The sequence below is a fragment of the Alosa sapidissima genome, chromosome 21 (assembly GCF_018492685.1).
Source record: "Alosa sapidissima isolate fAloSap1 chromosome 21, fAloSap1.pri, whole genome shotgun sequence".
NCBI lineage: Eukaryota > Metazoa > Chordata > Actinopteri > Clupeiformes > Clupeidae > Alosa > Alosa sapidissima.
In genome coordinates, this window is record NC_055977.1 from 19,082,993 (window position 1) to 19,103,647 (window position 20,655).

A 20,655-nucleotide genomic window follows, 5' to 3' on the forward strand; every position below is an offset into this window, starting at 1 on the left:
TATACCTCCATCTCTCTCTTCCTCTCCTCTACCCACCCCCCCTTCCCCCTTCTCCCGCTGTTTCACCCCTCTTCCATTCCACAGGGACTAGCACCGCCACCACAGTCTCCGTGTGTGTCACCTCACTAAAGGTGTTTGTTTATTTCACTTGAAGCTGACTGGCAGGTTAGCGGCGCTGCTATTTGTGGAAAAGGCATATTAGCTTCCTATCGACATTTTGGGGATGAATGACTGATGTTCAATTTAAAGGGGCTCAGTTAGTGTGTGTGCGAAGCACTGGCATCCAATGGTGACCAAAATGATGTCTCAACCTTCCTTTGTTTTAGACTCCTTCTCACCTTCTCTCTCTCTCTCTCTCTCTCTCTCTCTCTCTCTCTTCCTGGCTTCTCCAGGGCTGGATTTGAGCAGGACATCGAGGGCGACCACTCAAAGTACCCCGACACCTGTCACAGTAAGTCTGCATCGTTGTCATAGAAACAGGCCAGACTCACTGTGTGTTTTTCCCCCCAAGGAAACGCAAAGGGAATTCAGCACAAATCACACCTGAAATTAGATTAGTGACTGCGTATTTGTTTCTTGAGGAAATAAGTCCGATATGTATTTACCATGCCTCTTGGTGTGTAGATAGACAGTCCCACTGTAGTTTTAATCACTCAGATGCTGAAACAGAGAGGAAACATTTTACCTATGGATGGGATGTCAAAGCAGCCTGGAAAATTTCACGTTCAAAATTAAAATTGCATCACTAACATACCCTTTGCTATTCTAATTGCGTAGCCTTTGCTGTTTACATGGTGGTGTTCCTGGTGAGCCTAGTGAATGAGAAAACAGGGTGGAACTGACCTTTCCATTCTCAAAACACATGCAGCAAAACCAGGATGAAAGCAGCTTGCAGCTTGCAATATAATTAAGCTTCTCTGACCCCTCATCTGTGTTCTCATTGGTCTACCCTCATTCCCACACAACAATTGGTGGGTGTCACTCACTCCTTCTGCACCTAAGCTTCCTGACACTGTCTGAGCGAAGTCCAGGTGCAGACCTTCCCTTTGTTAACATGATGACAAATTCCATTTGTAAGATTACAGTGACCGCATGTTTGGCTGTCGCAGCAGCTGCTTTTGTCATATGTCTCATACTTTCGGGCGGGATATTCTAGAAATTCCTTGCAAATGATATTTTCGATTCGTTTTGGTGTGCACTTCTGAGCATGCCTCAGAATCCCAGCTTGAACCTCTCATTCCACTGGCTCCCTTACACCAGTGCCTCGAGGGCTCGGACTTCTAACGCCCCGGCCCAGTGTGTGTGTGTGTTGATTACAGCTCAGCGTTTGATTCAGCCTGGCCCTCAAAGCTGATTTTATGACAAGGTCTGGGACTCGAGTATCGATCCACACCTTCGGACTGGGCTCCATATTTGTTTCCTGATGGCTAACGCCTGGGGAAGATAAATGACTTGATGTGAAATGGCAGCATTGGCCCGGGGTGATCGAGCTGCTGCTTGGCAATCTAAGGGTTTCTGCTTTGATCCTGGCCCTCCCTGGCTTCCTGTCAAAGTGCCCTTGAGTGTAACCTAGCTCTTGCTGGGCAGGCTTAATGTTTCCTATGGCCACCTCTGCTGTGCACTGCAGTTGTGTGTTTTAAGCCAATAAAGGTGAATGTTTACCATGATGTGCTTGAAAGGATTGGTAGAGAAGAACTCAAACTGCCCTTGAAATGTTGTCTCTTATTTTTCTGACCCCATGATTGTCACATTAGGTACCCAAACAAAGTGCCCCCTACCATGGCAATATGTTGACATGGTGTTTCTGGGTGTTAAAAAGGTTATTCACAGCCAGATAATGAGGAGAATCGACTCCTCTTTGAGAGTTAAGGTGTTTGAACCCGCATAGAGTAATTATGTTACGATCTCTGATCTTCGCTTGCCATTTGATCATAGTATTTGAGATGATTTTAGCAGTGCCAGACAAATCTCTGCTGTGTCTGCTAAGTTGCTAGTCAAGCTAGCGAGCTCCTCATCAAGTATTCACAGAGGCACTGCTTTCACCATTCATTTCCATCCATGGTGTGCAGGACACTGGGCTCACCTTGATGGAGATGCCCCCCAACACACATGCCAGAATCAGAGAGGACCGGTTTGCCAGTTAAAACTGCTATCAAATACAGTACGCGACCTGAACCACCAGCATGTGTCGAAGTTACTGAAGGGGTTAGCCAGAAATACTAATGGGGCTAATTAACTTAGAATCCACATCTGTGTTGAAACACCTGCTAGTGTTAACAGCTCATTATATAGGAATTGTATCCTTTGTCTTGATTTATGCTTAATGAGATATAGCGTGACTATTTTTGGTTCATTTTGGTTCATTGGCATTCTATTACACAATGATAATCAAAATAGAAAGCTGATAGTGTCTGTATTCTCACCCCCCACAGATGTGTTGGCTACTACTCGAAATCAGAACTCCGCAGCAGACTCGGCTTATGGTAAAGCTCTCTTCCTTATTTTCTTGTTTACTTGGCAGGCTTACGCTTTTGAACCTGAACAACTGAAGCTGTAGGCTACAGCATTGCATGTGACCTTTCAAATGGTCTGGCATTAAGGCCAAAAGATATCTTTTTAATGCTTTTATAGCTGATGCCACACATTATACAAATGTTTAAAAGCTAAAGACTCCATCAGTGACCTTTTTAAAGGGTGAAATAAATGAGAGGTAAGTTTCCTAGGTAAAATGTTGCAGGAGTTCTGCATGGTCTTTCTTTTGGACGTTGTCATGCTTGGGAGGCGTAAAGTTCAGCTACACTCCGGCCTCGTTGGCGGCAGTGGTCACATGGGTGTCACCCGCCTTAATTTAATTGAGACATTTAAAATCAGGCTGTGCTAAAGGCCCTCCGTATTAACCTCGGCCATCCGGTCAGCCAAGCATGAAGGCGGGTGTCAGTGCAAAGAATTCTTAATTATGGCGCCTTCAATATCTTGCTCAGTACCGATGCAAGAGCATTCATTGCAGCCTATTAAACCACAGGTCACTGGCTACTACAAGGAGTCGACTAATTTAAATTAGCACTTCATTGAAAATGCATTTTTAAGCTTTTCCTGTCGAGATCAAAGGATGTGTTAAAAACTCTGTTTTATTGACACAGTTGACACAGCCAAGTGCAAACCAAGCTAATTAGTTCACAAAATGGATGAAACGTATACGTGTTTATTTCCGGTTCTGCACCTGCATGCAAGCCAGAGAATGTAATTTTAAACTGTGACAAAACCATCATTCGCTTGAACATTAACAATGTTACTTCAGAAGAGGAAACCAGAGGCTAAACTGTGAAATTGTCCCTGCTGTTATTTCTGTTTGTGACAGCTTCTAGCTCATGGACCGTGGCCAATCTATTTAAGCAGATGAACGCCTTCTGTGGAGTGGTTTGTTTCCATGTCCCAAAGCCACCTAACTCCAAAAAGGAAAACGCACAAAACAGATCACACAGTAGTTATTGGTGGTTTGCTCAGGCACTCAGAGAACACAGCATAGGCTTTTCCTCTGAGGCATAGAGGAAAGAGAGTGCGGTCAATGACCCACAGTCGTCATCACAATATGACCAATCTGTTTTATGCAGTGGAGGCCGCACAAGCTTTTCAGGCTTAATGCTCATTGTTCAGTCCATTGAACAATGCTTTTTAAATCATAGATCCGTACATGACCTGAGGTAAAAGGAGTTAGTTTGGATTCCAGCACACATTGCATCCAAGGGGGCTGCAATGACCCAAGCCCCAACGTACAGATGGCTCAGCGTTCAGAGTGGCATATTTTCGGGGGTAAACTTTTTGACTGAGTCCCGCAGGCGCAATCTGCTCGGGGTCACTCTGGCAGCCTCATTAGCGATAAGCATCAGTCCCACTCACATTTTTCAGTTGAAAGAAAAGGCCTCTTGGTGTACAGGAGACCATGCTGAGTGAGTTGTAATCACTGTTTTTATTTATTTATTTATTTATGTATTTATTTTACAAGACTTTCTTTTCAGAGCTCAGTAAAAGCTTAGCAGAAATGTCCCTGGTAACAGCAGCATTGATGGAGAGCTCAGTGAAGCATGCCAAACATGCGGCCAGGTAAAAGAGGTCGGCACGACCGATCTCCAAACGCCTTTGAAAACAAAGTCAGTGTTGTCGCACTGAGACTTGCCACATAGCGCAGTGTGGAGGAACTTCACTCGCATAATGTGAGAGGCCTGACAGAGCAAGCTTCGAGTTCGATGAATTTATCAATCCCTGGGAAGCGGGCACCTTAATTATTGTTTGTGACTGCTACAAGGCGATAAGAGAGCCTCAAAGTCCCCACTCCTGAGAGTGGAGTTAAGTGCCGCAATAAACACAATGTGTAGCTGATCGGAATCTCTACAATATATGGCGGCAATGTTTGGAGCAATATTAGGTCGACCTCCCCAGGTTATCATGCTTGTCTTGTTCGGCATGTAGGCATAGTCTGAGCCCAGAGTCTCTGAGCTGTCTGGTGCTGCAGTGAGTACATGTGTTCTTGTTCATTTGTTTCTGATTTGCAGTACTGCTTCTCATAATATCTCTTTCTGGCCCTTGTGTAGGACTGCTTTGATTGCTTTTTCCGGTAAAGAGCTTTAGGAATATCTGTAGAATTTCTCCACAGTGTGTTACATGTTCTGTTTCCGCATTCAGACCTGGCTGCATTCTTGCAATTTAACTACAGCATAAGAGCCAATAGATATGTGCCATAACATGTTTTGATTTGAGAATATTTGCCCCCATGCTAAGCTTTATTGAAAAGCACAATAGTGGAAAAAAAAGCTTTTGTTCTAAATGTAAAACACATGGCGGAGGAGAGACCCCTGTAAATAAGCATAATGAGCTGCAATTTTAGGCTTACCTGGCGACCAAGGATGTTGTGAAACTGCTCTTTATGGGTTCAAAAAAAGGAGGGGGGGCTGCACTCCATATAACTGAGTGTTTCAACTCATTAAAAAGTACTTTAGACACTTCACTGAATTATCGTCACCGGTGGTGGCATCCAATTATAGAAGTCAGAGTCACTGAAATTGCCTTTAATGGTCTTCATTTGCATGCAACGGGTAGGCTACCTTGCTGGGTAGATCACCCTCTAAATTACATTTACAACAGCTTAACATATTTCCCGTTAGACAACTGTCGTTTATCACCCTCCATACTGCGCACCGTGGGTCATGCCACAGCTGGGTCGGGCTCTATCAATAAGCCACAACTGTCAGACAAGTAAATGGAAGTGTTTACCTTCCACTCATGTGGCATGCTAGGCTCTGTGCACATGCGTGGCCATCCCCCCCCCCCCCCCACACACACACATCAGGGATTCCACTTACTTTTCCCACCGTTGAATTGCATTATGGGAGAACCGTGTCAATGAATCAATGTTTCCTCCCCTTGTAACAAATGGTCCATTGATTGGCACTCAAGAACCAAACAACAAGATATATGTGTGTGTGTGTTGGACGTCAACCTGTAAGGAAAGGTCCTTTACTTGAACAGAGGAAGCTTTTTGTTACTGATGGAGCTTATCTTAAATAAGGGGTCAAGCATGAAACAGTGTGTGTGTGTGTGTGTGTGTGTGTGTGTGTGTGTGTGTGTGTGTGTGTGTGTGTGTGTGGTTTGCCTTATGCATGTGTGTGTGTGTTTGTGTCTGTGCATGTGTTCAACCTGGGAATATGCATACAAGCCATTGAAAAATGGACCTGTTCACTTTTATTCCTCTGGTTGGCACAGTTTCTTATCGAAAATCAATTGCAATTACAATTAAACGTCTTATTGCGGCCTCTACAAACGTTACAACAGTAATCTCTACTGTATGTTCAGTTGAGGTCTGCATGACAGCCAGTTTTTCCATTGTTTGATTTTTGTTTGCTTATATCAGTCATTCCCATGATGGCATGCGGTATTATCAGTGCTTTTCTATCGACACTCGATCAGCACTAAGCCAATTTTTATATTGACCTGCCCTAGCAGAACTCTGCTTTTAACCTACATGGAACTTGTGCTAAGCGATGTTCGTGATTCAGCCTGTCATTTTTTCAAACATCACTCTGTTGGTTTGAAGCGGTGAGACACTTATTATTCATGAGTGCCTCAAAAATTCTATGTGACAAAAAAATGTGTGAGTCACAAAAAAAATGTGAGAGCCATTTAGCCAAAAAGCTGTTGAGGTCAACAAAATGACGGGTCAAATAGTTGTGTAACATTGGGTGTGCTGATTGAACAGATGCTCTTTTTGGAGCGACCATCAAGCAGTGTGGGTCAATATGAAAGCACATTGCATAAAGCCTTTTCGGATGTGTCGCTGGCTCAAAAAATGGCTGATGTGATGTGAGCGCTCTAAAGGTCATTGGTAATCCTCCTCTCCAAGGATGAGTGACAGCATTTTGCTTAATTCGGTCAACACCATTACAGAACACAAATAGATTATCATATCCCTTTGTGAATTTATGTAGTGGCTGTGACTATGGGCTGGAAGACATATCTTACTATTTTTTAATGGTCATACATAGTTATCGTCTATTTACCTTAATTCCCTAGATGTGAATGAATTATTCTGCATGTGTTTTGGCTGCTTAATAGTTATGAAAATGGATTTGAAAAAAAAAATGTTGCTGTGATTTAAGTGGATCTGAAAAGAATCAGAAGGTGATGTAAACAAATGTAGCCAAGTATTAGCATACCAAAGCATACCTAAAGCCAGTCATGTTTGTCTGTGACAGTAAGACAAAACAGACCAAACAAAAGGCATACAAATGCGCTTGACTATTCATATAATTGTGGGGAGCTGTTGTTACACCTAAGGAGAAAGCCTCCACAGGTGAGGGGCTCTTGTCCGACCTTTCCAGACAGCCAGGAGAAGGTCAGCTGTGTTTGGTGGTCCATCGCAAAGGTAACCTTAAGACCTTTAGCAGAGGGTCTGTTGAATGTAAAAACAGCCGCATGTTGAAAGGAGCGTAAACATATTCCTGTGGCCTTCACACATCTTTAGTTGTGTTGTAGTGGCACTGTTTTAGTTCTGGTATATTATTTGATGAAGAATATTCCTAAAAGTTAGATTTTTTGCTTTTAACATCTGCCATATTATATTTCTAAAAATACAAAAAAAGCTCTTGTGGGTACCTAAAGTAATTGGCATGTGGAATCTATTCAAGCATCTTTGCTGGTCTTGTGTCGTGTTATCGGAGGCCACACAGCTCTGCCAGTGCACCGGTTCCTGCAGGAGGTGGCACTGATAGGCTGGCCCACTGCGCCAGGGCGCTTTGGTCCCATTAGTGGCACTCAAGTCCACCGAGACCAACTGTCTGCAGAAACTTCATGACCTACATAAAAGTGCCTATTAGACCCACACAGGAGGGTCCTGCTCAACAGCGAGCAGCTTGAGAAACGAGACGGAGACAAAGAGGGAGAGAGAGAGAGAGAGAGAGAGAGAGAGAGAGAGAGAGAGTGAGTGAAGGCGAGAAAAGAGAAGGGAAAAAAATCACATCTTTTTTGAGTCTAATTACTATCTCTGCTCTGTTTCGCCTTTGTCTATTTTTACACCACAAAGAGAAACAATGAGATGAAAGCGAGACGAAAAATGTTATTTGGTTCACAAGGCAGAGTGCAGCAGTGGGACATAATGTTTGTGCATGTTTAAGTGGGTGTAAAAGCGTGTGTGTGTGCGCACATGTGGGTCTCGGTGTGCGTGTGTGCATGTGTGTGTATGTGTCTGTGTCAGTGTCAGGATACGTCTGTGTGTGTATGGTGTATGTATGTGTGTGTGTGTGTATGTGTGTGATCAATCTGCTAAGCCTCCTCTGTTGCTTTGTCTGGATGTTTTTATACCAAAATAAGCAACAGTTGCCCCTGCAGCCACACAGCTTTCATGAATATCCAGATCCAAATTTCTGATCTGTTTCTTTTCCACCACAGAGAACATTTGCCAGTGCATTGAGCTTCATGTTATCAAATATAAAGGCTCTGTGGTGTGGGCCGTTACACTTTAAACTCTGCTGTGAATACCAGAGAAATTGCCTGGTTAATTTTAGCTGTAAAATATAACCTATAAAAGTGTAGCACAAATCTAGATGCTAAATTGGTGAAAGGACACTTTGAGTGCTCTTGTCATTTGCCTACACACTGAAATTCTAGGCTTTCTATTAGACATTGTCAAACTTTATGACCCCACACATTGAACATTTCCCTTCTTTTTTTTTTCCTTCTCCAAATGTTCATTCTCTCTGTCCACAGGTGTCAAGGGAGCCCCGGAGATGGATAAGGCCAGCCACAGTGTCCACTACACCCTCCTGATCGCGTGCGTCCTGGTGGCCTTCGTGCTCGGCGCCTTCCTCTCGGCCTTTGTGGTCTCCTGCTACTGCAGCCACAGCGCCCACCGCCACGGCCAGCAGCTGGACAAGGAACCCGAGACACCCCTGCCCCACGCTCTCTCCCTGCGGAGCCTGGCCAAGCTCAACGGCCTGCTGGACACCCAGCCCGGCAAGATGGACAGCAAGATGGACATCTCCTCGCCTAAGGTCTACAACTCCTACATCCCCAACGGCAAGGAGCACTGCACCCCCGTCAGCCACGGTACCCCGGGGGCCGAGAGCCGGGACCTGAGCCTGCACCAGGGGGAGGACCTGTCGGGGCTGCCCACCCCAGACACGACTCCCGAGCTGCCCATCAAGAGCATGAAGGCCTTCCGGAACCAGTGGGAGCGCAATCAGAACTGCAACAACGCCAAGGAGCCCAACGTGGCGTCCCTGGGCGGTGGCAGCGGCGGTGGCAGCAGCAGCATGTCGTCCAGACCCTGCTCAGGGCTGACCCAGCAGGTGTACCCCTTTTCGCACAGCCTGCCCAACGGCCAGGGCCCCGGACTGTCCCTGCACCTGCCCGAGGAGCGGAAGATCTCCAACGACGAGCGCGCCGCCATGGCAGGAGCCACGGCCGCCCCGTCACCGGCCCAGCCCTACTCGCTGGGGCCGCAGTCGGTGGTGGACGTGTCCACGCTGGACGAGCTCCTGAAGCACATCCACGAGGCCAACGCCAGCGGTGCGGGCGGCGGCATCGCCGTGCTCACCTCCGCCCTCCTGCCCGGCGCGTCCAGCCCGGGCTTCTCGCTGCACCACGCGCAGATCCCCGAGACGGAGACGGCGTCTTACTACAGCTCGTCCACGCTGCCCCGCGACGGGCTGACGCGGCGGCTGGACATGCCTCCGGAGTCGCTGTCGTCCGGCGCGCACCCCTCGCACCCGCAGCTTCAGCAGCAGCAGCACTCGCACCACCACCAGCAGCAGCAGCAGCAGCAGCAGCTCCAGCAGCTGCAGCCCGTGCCGGAGCGGTCAGTGTCCCGGCAGCCGTCGCAGCGGCAGTCCCTGATCCGTATGGGCAGCAGTGCGGGAGCCGGGGGCGCCATCCCCCGCCAGCGCAGCAGCATGAGCCAGTGGCCGGCGGCGCAGCAGCGGCTAGTGCGGGTCAGCTCGGGTTCAGGCGGCGGCTACGAGATTGGGGAGGCGAGCCGGCCGCTCATCCCCGGCGCAGGTGGTGGAGGCGGCGGTACCTGCCTGACACGGCAGCACAGCTACAGCGAGCCGCCTCACATGCACCGCGCTGCCATGGTGAGGCGCACGGCCTCGCTCAAGCCCCAACTGCCGCCCAAACCCCTCCTGCTACCCGCCTCCTCGCCCCTCGGCCAGCAGGGCAAGTTCAACTACTGACCGCCCCCCACTCCCCCCTGCTCAAGGACCAACCTAGCGTCCTCTCCTCTCCCCCCTTCTGTCCAAGGATGCACACCACGGAGCTGTACAGAAATTAATGGTTGACTCTCGCTCCAGTGCAATCCTCACACTGACTGATCCTCTGGGACTCCGAGTCATGCTTGGCAGAGAGAAGAGAGACACTCCAAAGCATCTCTCCCTTATGGCAGCTTGGCCAACGACCAAGATGTCTCTGCGCTATGAAGGAGATTCAAGCCCCTGTCAGTGCTTAACCTGCAAGAAAATGAATGTTTTTTTTTTGTACCATATTGGTATTGGTTATCACAGTCCACACCGAGGATCAGGATCAGGGACGGAAGGTCACACACAGATCAAGGCGCTGTGCTAAGTCGGGCGTTGCGCTCATCGGTCGTCTTTCCCAAGAGGCCCTGGAATGTAAAACCACAACCTTTGCGTCCTCTTGGGCTTTTGTCTAATGCTAAGCAGCAGACGAGACCACATTCGGAATCAATACACAGCCACTGTCACGGTTCCTTGTGCAACTTTGTTACACACTGCATACTGCATATGTGTAAAGACAAGAGTATACTGAATGTGTGAGAAGTACAACGACATCAGTCCATGTGCATTAACTCTACAAAGCAGCTGTGTAAGCGTTGAACAAGTGGACTCGGCCTGCCCTTTATGCTGTCCTGGAGGAAGGAAGACCCTCAGAAATGCCCGTCCAGCCACAGATAGACTCTTTCGATGGTATTCAGCAATAACCCAGCAACCGATGAACAACACACATCCACAACCTCTCAATCCTGCAGTCACATGCCTTCAAGAGAGGCTCCTAACAGTTAATAACTGTAATCTAACCAGAACAGTTGGGATGGTAATGCCAGCTGGACAGAGTGGGTCTTCACCATGATGCTTTGTCAGTGCAGGCCCAGCTTCAGTCAGTTTGCAGTAGTACACAGAGAAAGCTTGAGAAAGAGAGAGGGAGGTTTTCCTTTGAATTTGGTCTGTGCAGATAGCAGTAGAGCACAGCTCATGACGACCTGGGTAAGAAACCGCCCCCTCCCCAAGCTATTGTTGCTCATGGTTATGTGCACAGTTGGCTGAAGTTCCCTACACTCTGCTCTTGTAGAGGTACCACAGTACCCCCTGGTGGACTGAAACAGCAACACAGCCCAGTACAGCAACACGCTAGAAGTTTTGCCTGTGTTACACCCCTAGTCATAACTGTACCATTGCTATATATTTTGTGAACAAATAGTGTACATAAAGATTCTGTGTAATAACTACTAGCCAAACATTTCTGTATGTGTAAATGTGTGCCTTATTTAATATTATGTGATAATGGAAAAGGGCAATGAGTATGTGTTTGCATAATGGGCACTGCTATGTTTTCTTAGTCCTCTCCTCTCCTCCCCAAATTCCCAAAGCAGTGTGTTAAGGCTGTTGTGTTAGCACTTTATATGACACCATCTTAGAATATTACACCTGCAAAATGTTGACCAACAATGTAGGGGTATGATGTGAGCATTCAGGGCAGTGTTGGTCTGAGTCGGAATGCATGAGTTCAAGTATTGAGGTGTTCAACGAAGTGAAACCACAGTTCATTTTAAAGTTTCATTCTATACAGTGTTGTCCCCTTGTCTTATTCCCATTTAGTATTTTATGTTTATATTGTTTGTAAAAAAAATCCACTTAGTCACAGAGGAAACCAATAGCATGCACAGGGGTGTAGTCCACACTGGTATTGAAAAATGGTCATAAAGTCGTCATATTAAAAGAAAACCTTGTGTGTGTTCTCTTTAATGTTCTGTCATGTCTGGGGTCTTCAATTGAAAGTGCTGTTCTGAATTGAACTGAAGGGCAACATCAGGGGTTGTGAAGCAAAAGAAAAAAATATTCCTACCGTGAAACATTATTGGATGCAAGGGCAGGGGACATCTGCAATACCATCACTGACCACCAGTGGGCCACAGTGAAAACCCCTGTTTTATGTTGACGTGTGGGAGTGCGGATTTCATTCTTGAGGTGAGACAAATGTGATTTAACCAAACAGCTGCAGTGTTGGCAGAAGAACTGTAGGTTCTGTTCTGGGACCACTGAATGTTGAATCTGGGGAAGCCAACATTGACTAAACTAATTCCATTAGATTTCTGGAAAATGCAGATGTATGAAATGGCTGTCTGTGAGTGTGTTGTAAACTCAGAAAGATCAGAAAGCACTATTGATATTGATATATATTGATTCCATATACAGTAGTGCTTTCTGAACTTTCTGAGTTTACAACACACTCACAGACAGCCATTTCATACATGTATCTGCATTTTCCGGAAATCTAATGGAATTTAGTCAATGTTATATGTCAATAAAAAGTTTAGTGACTAGTTTAGTCAATGTTATATATACATGCCAATAAAAGAAGCTCACAACTCACACACACAGTCAATTAGAGACTCAATATGCAGCATGGGTCAGTGGAAAATCACAAGTAGTTTTCCACAAGCTGATGCCATATTGTGTGTCACATAGATAACCGCAGACACCTCCACACTTCCTCTCGTCAGGAGACTTGGATGAGGATTTGTCATGCATGCTCCTGCTTTTCCCACACATGCCGAGTCCGCATCCATGAGGCTCAGCCAGAGCTGTGTACCAGTGATGCCACACATAGGGAGTGGGAGTGTGTAGTCGTGTGGGACGAGAGGAACACGCTACTGGGAAAATCGAATAGTTTAATACACCGTTCCACCAAATACCATTTTAATGTTCTGTTTTAGTACAATTAGTCTTACTATGAAATATCTATTAATATTAGATGCATTCTGATACTGATCTTTATCTGGTTAATAGACCTATTAGTCAAGGAAATGTGTATGAAAACTTGCAGTTGGTTTAGTTAGTCAAATAGTTGAACAATGTTCCACCGGATATCATTTTAATGTTTTCTTTTTTTAGTGCAATTAGTCTTGCTATGAAATATATATTAATATTAAACATATTCTGATACTGTTTTTAATCTGGTTAATAGACCTATTACAGTAGTCAAGGAAATCTGTATGGAAACATGCAGTTGGTTTATTTAGTTTGGCTGATACCAATTGTTAAGAACATTGTATAAGTTGGCAATCAGACTCTGGTGAGTTTAAAGCATCACACAGCATTTTAAGAATTTACAATTACAAATAACTGAGCAGCATAGCTTACAGAATTACACTTTAATTTGGAGTTGGAGCCCATTATGTTGATATTCTGTTGATGGTGATACCCCAAACATTCAGCAACTGACACAAAAATGCCCTTGTCTTTTTAGGAACATCTTTTATAATAAACATCACCATGTCATTAATGAATATAAAGACTTTAAATCAAAGTGATTGTGTGTGATCTACAGGAGGCTGACTGTCACACTTCAAACCTTCAGTAGCAACCTGGAGAAGTTTATGGGCCTGAATATAGTCCTGCATCTGTGTCCCGTTCTCAAGTTCTCATGCTGTGACATTGATGCATTTCAAAATAGCCCTCTAGCCTATACAGTATACCATGAACCTGTATAAAAGTGCATTGGGTTCCTAAAGTTAAATGCCATCCAGCATCTGTGCATCAGTATAGTGTTCAGAATAATACAGTATAAGCAAACGGTCCAGCTCTGAGTTTGGGAGCTCTGGCTACTTATCTAAAGCCAGCTGTTAGAAATGTGGGGGTTACTTTTGATTGTAACATGAAATTTGACAAGCAAATCAGTAATGTGGTAAAAACAAGTTTTTTCCAGCTTCGTCTCCTGGCTAAAGTTAAGCACTTCCTTAACAAGCATGATGATTTAGAAAAGGCGGTTCATGCTTTTATTAGTTCAAGATTGGATTACTGTAACACCTTGTATGTTGGCTTGAGTCAAACGTCCATCTCACGTGTGCAAAATGCTGCTGCCTGCTTTTTAACAAACACACCTAGACGCGAACATGTTACTCCTGTTCTTTACACACACCATTGGCTCCCTGTGCGTTTTAAAATAGAGTTTAAAATTGTATTGTTTGTTTTTAAGGCCCTTAATGGCCTGGCCCCGGAATACTTATCCGAGATGTTGACCCTGCGTGAGCACAATCGGTCTTTGCGGTCTTCTAACCAATTGGTTTTAAAGGTCCCAAGGTCCAGGTATAAACGGTGGGGTGAGCAGGCTTTTGCGGTTGCTGCCCCGAAACTCTGGAATAAGCTACCCCCTGATATTCGGACAATTACGAACGTTGGTCTTTTCAAGTCTAAACTACAGACTCACTTGTTTATAATGGCTTTTAATACGCAGTAGTGGTGTGACAATTCTATTTATTTTATTTAAGTCTACATGTCAATTTTTTTACTGCTTGATATGCTGTTTTTATCCTTAGCTTCTGATGTGAAGCGCTTTGGACGCCTACTGGTTGTTGTAAAGTGCTATACAAATAAATTTTGATTGATTGATAAGATTAAAGAAAAGCAGTGCAACACCCACAAATGTAATAACTTCCCAAAATGTCATAAACCACAATAGTAATAACACATTTTTACTTTTCACCTACATGTATACACAACAATTATTACATTTGTAGGATGTTGTTTCTGGGAAGGCAAAAAGTCATTAGGCTACATTAACTTCCCAAAAATAAATCTTTAATTTAGTGAAATTTGATCTATTTTATCAGTTGTAAGAGTAGTCTATGTCCTCTAAACAAATTTTGACTATATAATCCCATCCCTTAGATTCATTAATTAGGAGCCAAACAGTAAAGCTTTGAAGACCCCCACTGTGTTTCTACCTTCACTTAATATCTATTAGTGGCCAAGCAGCAAAGTTGCATAAGCACCCATTATGTTTCTTTTTTACAATTGTATGATTATTATGTCTCACAATTGCAGATTTAAGTTATTGTTTAGTTATTATATTATATTTAGTTGAAGTTATTGTATTTTCTGGAATTCAATGTTTGTGGGTGTTACAGATCATAATAGTCTGCATAGTCTGCAAACAAAGGTTAATGTACAGTACATGATCTTGTGTATATGAGACATTTATACTGGTGCAAAACAAAAAGAACCCAACACAAATTGCACTGATATGATTCACTGAGCTATTTGTGGTGTGCAGAGGAGGCTCATAATGGCTTTATAATTGTCCTTGTTATCTCATTGAGTGCAGAGATGGTCCTGCTTTTTCCCACGCAATGTATAATGCACTACATATAGAGATTTATTTGCAAATATTTGCATGTGTGTCTGTGCAGAAGTCAGAAAATGAAAGGGTAGTTAGTTTCAAAAGAAAACAGGTAATCCTCCAAATTCAGCACTATTCAACACATTGATTTACTGTAGATATTTATTTAGAATGGATGATAATGCCACAATTATTACTGAAATAGGTTTACAGCTTGATAGAGATGGAGGAATTTCTCTCAAAATGATTCAACCTATTTAAAAATGTGGAACAAGTATAAATGGCAATACATAATCAGGTATATTATTTATTGGAAGTATGAATAAGTAGAGATTCTTGATTATAATTTGGATTATAATTTTTCTTATAGATGGACCCAGCCCAAGATAAGGTTCTGCTTTCTCGACTCCTGTGGAACAGAAATGACAGTTTCAGAGTCACATAAGAAACAAACCCTAACAGGTGTTTAGGTTTAATATTCTACATTTAGGGAGGTTTGAAAGGGTTAATTACTTCCTCAAATTTAGTTATGATCTTACATTAGTCTCAAATCTAATGGTCTACTCGATTGTAACACCTCACCTACAATCTGATCCAGGTGAAAGTGTAAAAACATGTGTCCACTTATCACAACTTAACAGCAAATTAAACTTGCCATTCTGACACACAAAGTCTATCAGGTTCAGCATTATATTTCTCCCATCTAATCTGCAATTGTGATATTTCTCAGGTCTTATCCATGCCATGGATCATGATATGTCAAGAAAAGATGGATTAAGATGTCACGCAAAGTCATAATGGTGCTCGCTGATCAACTCCCCCATAGACCCAGGAATGTAAAACCACCACCATAGGCTCATGACAGCTAAGGTGAGGCTAAGGTACAGATTTAATCTACCAAGTGTAACAAGTTCAATGGAATATATGAAATTAAAATGACTGTGAATTGTAACTTTACTTATTTTTAAAGCTGCCACTGGGAACACTCTCACCCCTAGCAGGTACTGGGGTCCCAGCTGAATCTGAGGTTCACTGCAATGCTGGGGGCTGTGTAGCCAGGTGTGGGCAGGTAAGCAGGATTGGGGGCCTCACTCTGGAAACAGGTCAGTCTGCTCTCTTCCCACTGCTCACAGCACTTATGGGGCATGTCCTTCACCCCATACTCATCATTGCAGAACACGTTGAGTGCATACTCCCACTGTGCACAAATGAGACACAACTTTTACAATTTGTAACATTATTACAAAAAACATAATTGCATAACTTTTACAATTGGTAACATTATAACAAATAACATAATTGCAACATAATTGTAACATTTCACATGCAATAATTTCCCTATTCTTCATTATTTTTGTTTCCTTTCATAACTCAATAATATTGTAGACATTGATCAAATGTAGAGCTACAGGTAATATAGGTAAAGTACAAGTTTTGCTGGTCTAAATCATTTTTTGTTTTGTTTCGAATTCAAATCTAATTGGGGACTGAGATAGAGGATCAGGCAAATACATTGTTGTATTTCCTTGTGCTCATACTCTCTGTTCCATATGGAAAAGTTCAGCTTCAATGGCAAGTATACAAGTTCTATTTGGATGAACAACCATACCCATTTTGGTGAGGACACACATATATAAACATGGACTGTCTTACAAGCATCCACATACACAAATATGCCCTTTTTCATCCCACAAACACACACACACACACACATAAGTAAGTATAAGTAAGTATAAGTATATATACACTCTTTTGATCCCGTGAGGGATTTGGTCTCTGCATTTATCCCAATCCGTGAACACACTCAGCACACAGTGGGGTGAAGCACACACTAATCCCGGCGCAGTGAGCTGCCTGCAACAACAGCGGCGCGCGGGGAGCAGTGAGGTGTTAGGTGCCTTGCTCAAGGGCACTTCAGCCGTGTCCGTGTCGGGGTTCGAACCGGCAACCCTCCTGTTACAAGTCTGAAGCGCTAACCAGTAGGCCACGGCTGCCCCAACATACACATGTTACACAACCATGTGCATATTCAAACAACCATTAGCCATCTCCCTGCCTCTCTCTGTCTCTCTCTCTCTCTTTCATGCTCTCACACACACACAGAGAAAGAGAAAGAAACACAACTTATTTGTTATATACATGTACTGTATGTGTGTACATGTATATATATGTACACAGACCTACACACACACACACACACACACACACACACACACACTCAAATGCTATTATTTATTCTATGTTCACATGTTATACCCGCATTGTTGTATGTCTATTTTCTTTCTCTTGTTATTCTACTGTGTTATCTGTAACACTGGCTTTGGCAACACTGTATCCAAACAGTCATGCTAATAAAGCTCCTTTGAATTTGAATTTGAATTTGAAAGAGAGAGAGAGAGAGAGAGAGAGAGAGAGAGAGACTGCTCACCGCCTGCGTGGCACAGCACAATGCCTGCTCTTGGGCTTGCCCCGGTGCACAGCACATGCTGTACCAGGCCTCCACACGGTTCACTGCGGAGCCACGGCGACGTTGGTAGCCCGGTACCGACTTCGCGAAGACACTGCTTGTGAAGCGGGGGCGACCGCTCCCCTGTGTGCAGAGAGCATGCAGGTTGGCCAGAGAGGGCCTGGCTGGGGGAAAGGAGACATCAGGCTCCGAAATGTGACCAACAGAGCCTGCAAGAGAGCCAGACATGGAGAGAAACTCAGAATTGAGTATTACTTTACAATTTAGGTTCAACAGTCTGAAGTGATCTCAGCATTGTAAATGCAGTAGACAACACCATGCTTACCTCTTATCTCCACTAAAGTCAACATCACCATCACACCGAGGGTAAACATATTTGCACAGATGTTTTGTCTCTCTACCACTCTTGTACTCTCTTGCCTTATCCTTCAACACATCCACTGCACAAGTGTAAAGCTGCAAATGCAATGAACCTGGAGCTCTGGTTTGATTTTTTTGTCTGATGGCTGCAGGCTGGGACGCTCTTTTTAAATCTCAGGGGAGATGGGACACAAGCTGTGGGAGTGTGTGGGGGTACGCCAGTGCGGTGCACCAAAAGATATCGGAAAAGGGAAAAAAACAGCTGACATTTTCCAACTGACTCAGTCAAAACAGGATTACTCAAATAAAAAACAAGACCACAATACAAATGGTCTCAAATGTGTGGTTAAAAAACACAGATTGCTGTCAAACTGACTCATTGCTTCTTCATGTGCTTTTTTTTGGCTGGGAGACATACCAGATTGTGTTTCATCTAAGAATCGTTTCCAACAACAACTTTATCCTTATCTCTGTACACTTACAGAATGTTCTGAAATGTCCACAAATAATTTGCGTCATTGAGTGGGAGCTGGCGGGCCTATAAGCTTCACTAGTCAAGGACAAGACAAGTGAAAATAGTATGTTGCCGGCAAACTAATGCAGGCAGTTATGATTATTACAAACAAACCAGATTGGTTTTAGCTATAATTTTACTATTTACTTGAATTTGCAAATTGAATTACTCATAGACACTTTCTGTTTTGTCATTCCGACAGCCTAATTTCTTAAATAGGCGGCATAAAGGAGCATTTTTCAAGTGAAAAGACTGACGGAATGGATCAAAGACAGGGCTTCATCCAAAGGTAGATGTTCCCACTGAATAGCCAAAAAGATGACATGAATTTGTGTCATGCTGAAAGAAGGGGAAATAGTGGGCACCCAGATGACTTTCCTGTGAACATGTTTTTTCAGAGGTCACAGCGACCTACTCAGCACAGCACAGCATGATCTGGTGCAAACAGCTGGTGAAAACAGCCTCCCTTTGGAGCCGGCATCACTTCATGATGTTCTAACCTAGCCTGCTCAGTGTAAGGAACAAGCCCAGTAGTGCTCTAATGCAAGTAAAGTGTTATAGTGACATTAAATGCATGGTAAAGTACAACAGCCTTTCCTGCATGAAATTACTGGAAAATGTTAAATATACAGCGCCCTCCACATTCATTGGCACCCTTGGTAAAGATGAGTAAAAAAGAATAATAATGAAAAAAAAAAAACATTGTAATACTTCCTATGAACCCAGTTTTCATAAAGCATTATAAATACATTCATAAAGGGTTAAGCTAGTTTAGGCTTTTTTGACCTAAACTAAGACAAAATACCCTTTTAGCCTACTCATCTTTACCAGGGGTGCCAATACATGTGGAGGGTGCTGTAATAGCCTGTGTATTCACAAGGAGGAATTCAAATGTCCTGGTAATATGTGTGACATAAAAATAAGTATTACATTTGGTGTTTATGGTGTCTTGTTGTAGCTGCCTGCACAGTCCAACGGACATGTAATCTTTCAGCATCATTATGTGCAGAATTACATGGGGTAGCCCTCAAGAGAACAATACACAATGTCTCAGCGTCATTTCTGTCATCTCACTTTCCTATTAGTTATTGTTTGGTGTCAACCTGGTTGCATTAACACTGCTCTCTGTCATGTCCTTATAATAAATGCTTTACAAGTTGATTTCTTCCGACAGAGCTGTTGTGGTTGTGTTGATATTAAGGGTGGTGTCTGGCTATGTGAGAGAGCCATTCTAGTGGACACTAGCTTTCTATGATTCCAGTTGGCAGCTTTCATTCGGCATGTTGCTCTTATCAATAGCCAGCTTATCATATAAAAGGGCTTGGAATCACAGGGAACCTTTTAATAAACACTGTGTTACATAGTGCACTAGTGGTTGGTAGAAAATGATTTGCTGTTCTTTTGGAAAGTCAGATTGGAGTTGGCTTGTTTCCTGTCACGCTATTTCCTAGCTTTAATACCCGCCAATGTTAGTAAATATACTGCCCCTCAAAAGATTAAGACTAACTGAGTTCAGCTGTTTGTGATGATTGGCTCATGGCTTCACTTAAGCATTCTTAAAAAAAATCTAGTTGCTTATTAAAAACCCAACAATGAATCATGTGTTTATGATGCTGAATTATAGTCATTGCAATGCAAAAGATTTTAGGCAAAATAAATATTAGGCTACTAAACACTATTCTGACAATAAGGCAGCTCTTCCCATGTCCACCAAATTTGGGTTTAAGGTTCCCCTTAAAATGGTCTATACTTGACGTTCCCTAAGTGTACCCTTCCATACATTGCACTACATGTGAGAAAACATAAAGAAGTGCCAACATAGGTGCTCCTGTAATGGATAAAATGTGATGCAGTGAAGTAAAGAGTGTCCCTGGGCAATTCCATGGAAAATTATGTTTTTTGTAACATCCATAATGCCAATAAAATGTGATGGTATGGTATGATGTGAATGATTACATGAAATTTGAGCATTTGCTATTTTTGGCTAAAGAATGTACATGAGAAAAAATGCACAAAAAATGAATGTTATCATTCACATCATACAAATGCCAAGGCATTTCACTGGCGTTATGGATGTGACAAAAAGTCAATTACCATGGAATTGCCCCCCTACATCCTAATGGATGCCTGTCCAGTTTAAAACATGTGATAGATCCTCTTACAATGGTGATGGAAGGAAACAAAGTCATGAAGTGCCCTCTTTTAGATAGTACTGCAGCACTGTACCATTCTGGTTATTGTCATGGAAACATGGGCATGAGTCACTCTTTGTCATGCTCCTCAAGATCCATTTCACAGGGATCCATATTTTAGACCTACACTTTGAAGGAGGCAGTCTGTGAATGAGTGACTGCACAAGAGGCCCCTGGTCCATTCAGTTCTGCCATCTGATCTGACACAGAGATATATG

The 20,655-nt window shown here is 43.5% G+C and overlaps 2 protein-coding genes across 4 annotated transcripts in view; one reads left to right on the top strand and one right to left on the bottom strand.

Moving 5' to 3' along the window:
* LOC121695388 (semaphorin-6D-like) overlaps positions 1-11,500 on the top strand; it is an 87,111-nt gene extending 75,611 nt beyond the window's left edge. For both annotated transcript variants that reach the window (XM_042076171.1, XM_042076170.1), the window contains 3 exons: positions 393-451; positions 2,433-2,483; positions 8,257-11,500. In XM_042076171.1, the coding sequence (XP_041932105.1) occupies positions 393-451; positions 2,433-2,483; positions 8,257-9,722 (1,576 nt within the window). In that variant the 3' untranslated portion in view covers positions 9,723-11,500. The remainder of the gene's footprint in view (positions 1-392; positions 452-2,432; positions 2,484-8,256) is intronic.
* Positions 11,501-15,048: 3,548 nt separating this feature from the next.
* LOC121695395 (extracellular matrix protein 1-like) lies at positions 15,049-17,882 on the bottom strand. Of its 2 annotated transcripts, none has more exons than XM_042076185.1 (4): positions 17,697-17,882; positions 17,333-17,580; positions 15,897-16,102; positions 15,049-15,313 (listed from the first exon to the last, which is right to left on the bottom strand). In XM_042076185.1, the coding sequence occupies exons 1-3, from the start codon at positions 17,743-17,745 to the stop codon at positions 15,899-15,901; spliced, it is 501 nt and encodes a 166-aa protein (XP_041932119.1). In that variant the 5' UTR covers positions 17,746-17,882; the 3' UTR covers positions 15,049-15,313; positions 15,897-15,898. The 2 variants fall into 2 exon arrangements, with proteins under 2 accessions (XP_041932119.1, XP_041932118.1); XM_042076184.1 differs by having other exon boundaries at positions 15,863-16,102; positions 17,697-17,881.
* Between the last annotated feature and the right edge of the window lie 2,773 nt (positions 17,883-20,655).

Bases quoted from the DNA above. Each gene is read 5' to 3' on its own strand.
- LOC121695395 (XM_042076185.1), bottom strand. From the start codon at position 17,745: ATGTTTACCCTCGGTGTGATGGTGATGTTGACTTTAGTGGAGATAAGA. The intron at 17,581-17,696 runs GTAAGCATGGTG...GCTCTCTTGCAG, and splicing joins GACTTTAGTGGAGATAAGAG to GCTCTGTTGGTCACATTTCG. The intron at 16,103-17,332 runs GTGAGCAGTCTC...ATTTGTGCACAG, and splicing joins TGTGCTGTGCCACGCAGGCG to TGGGAGTATGCACTCAACGT.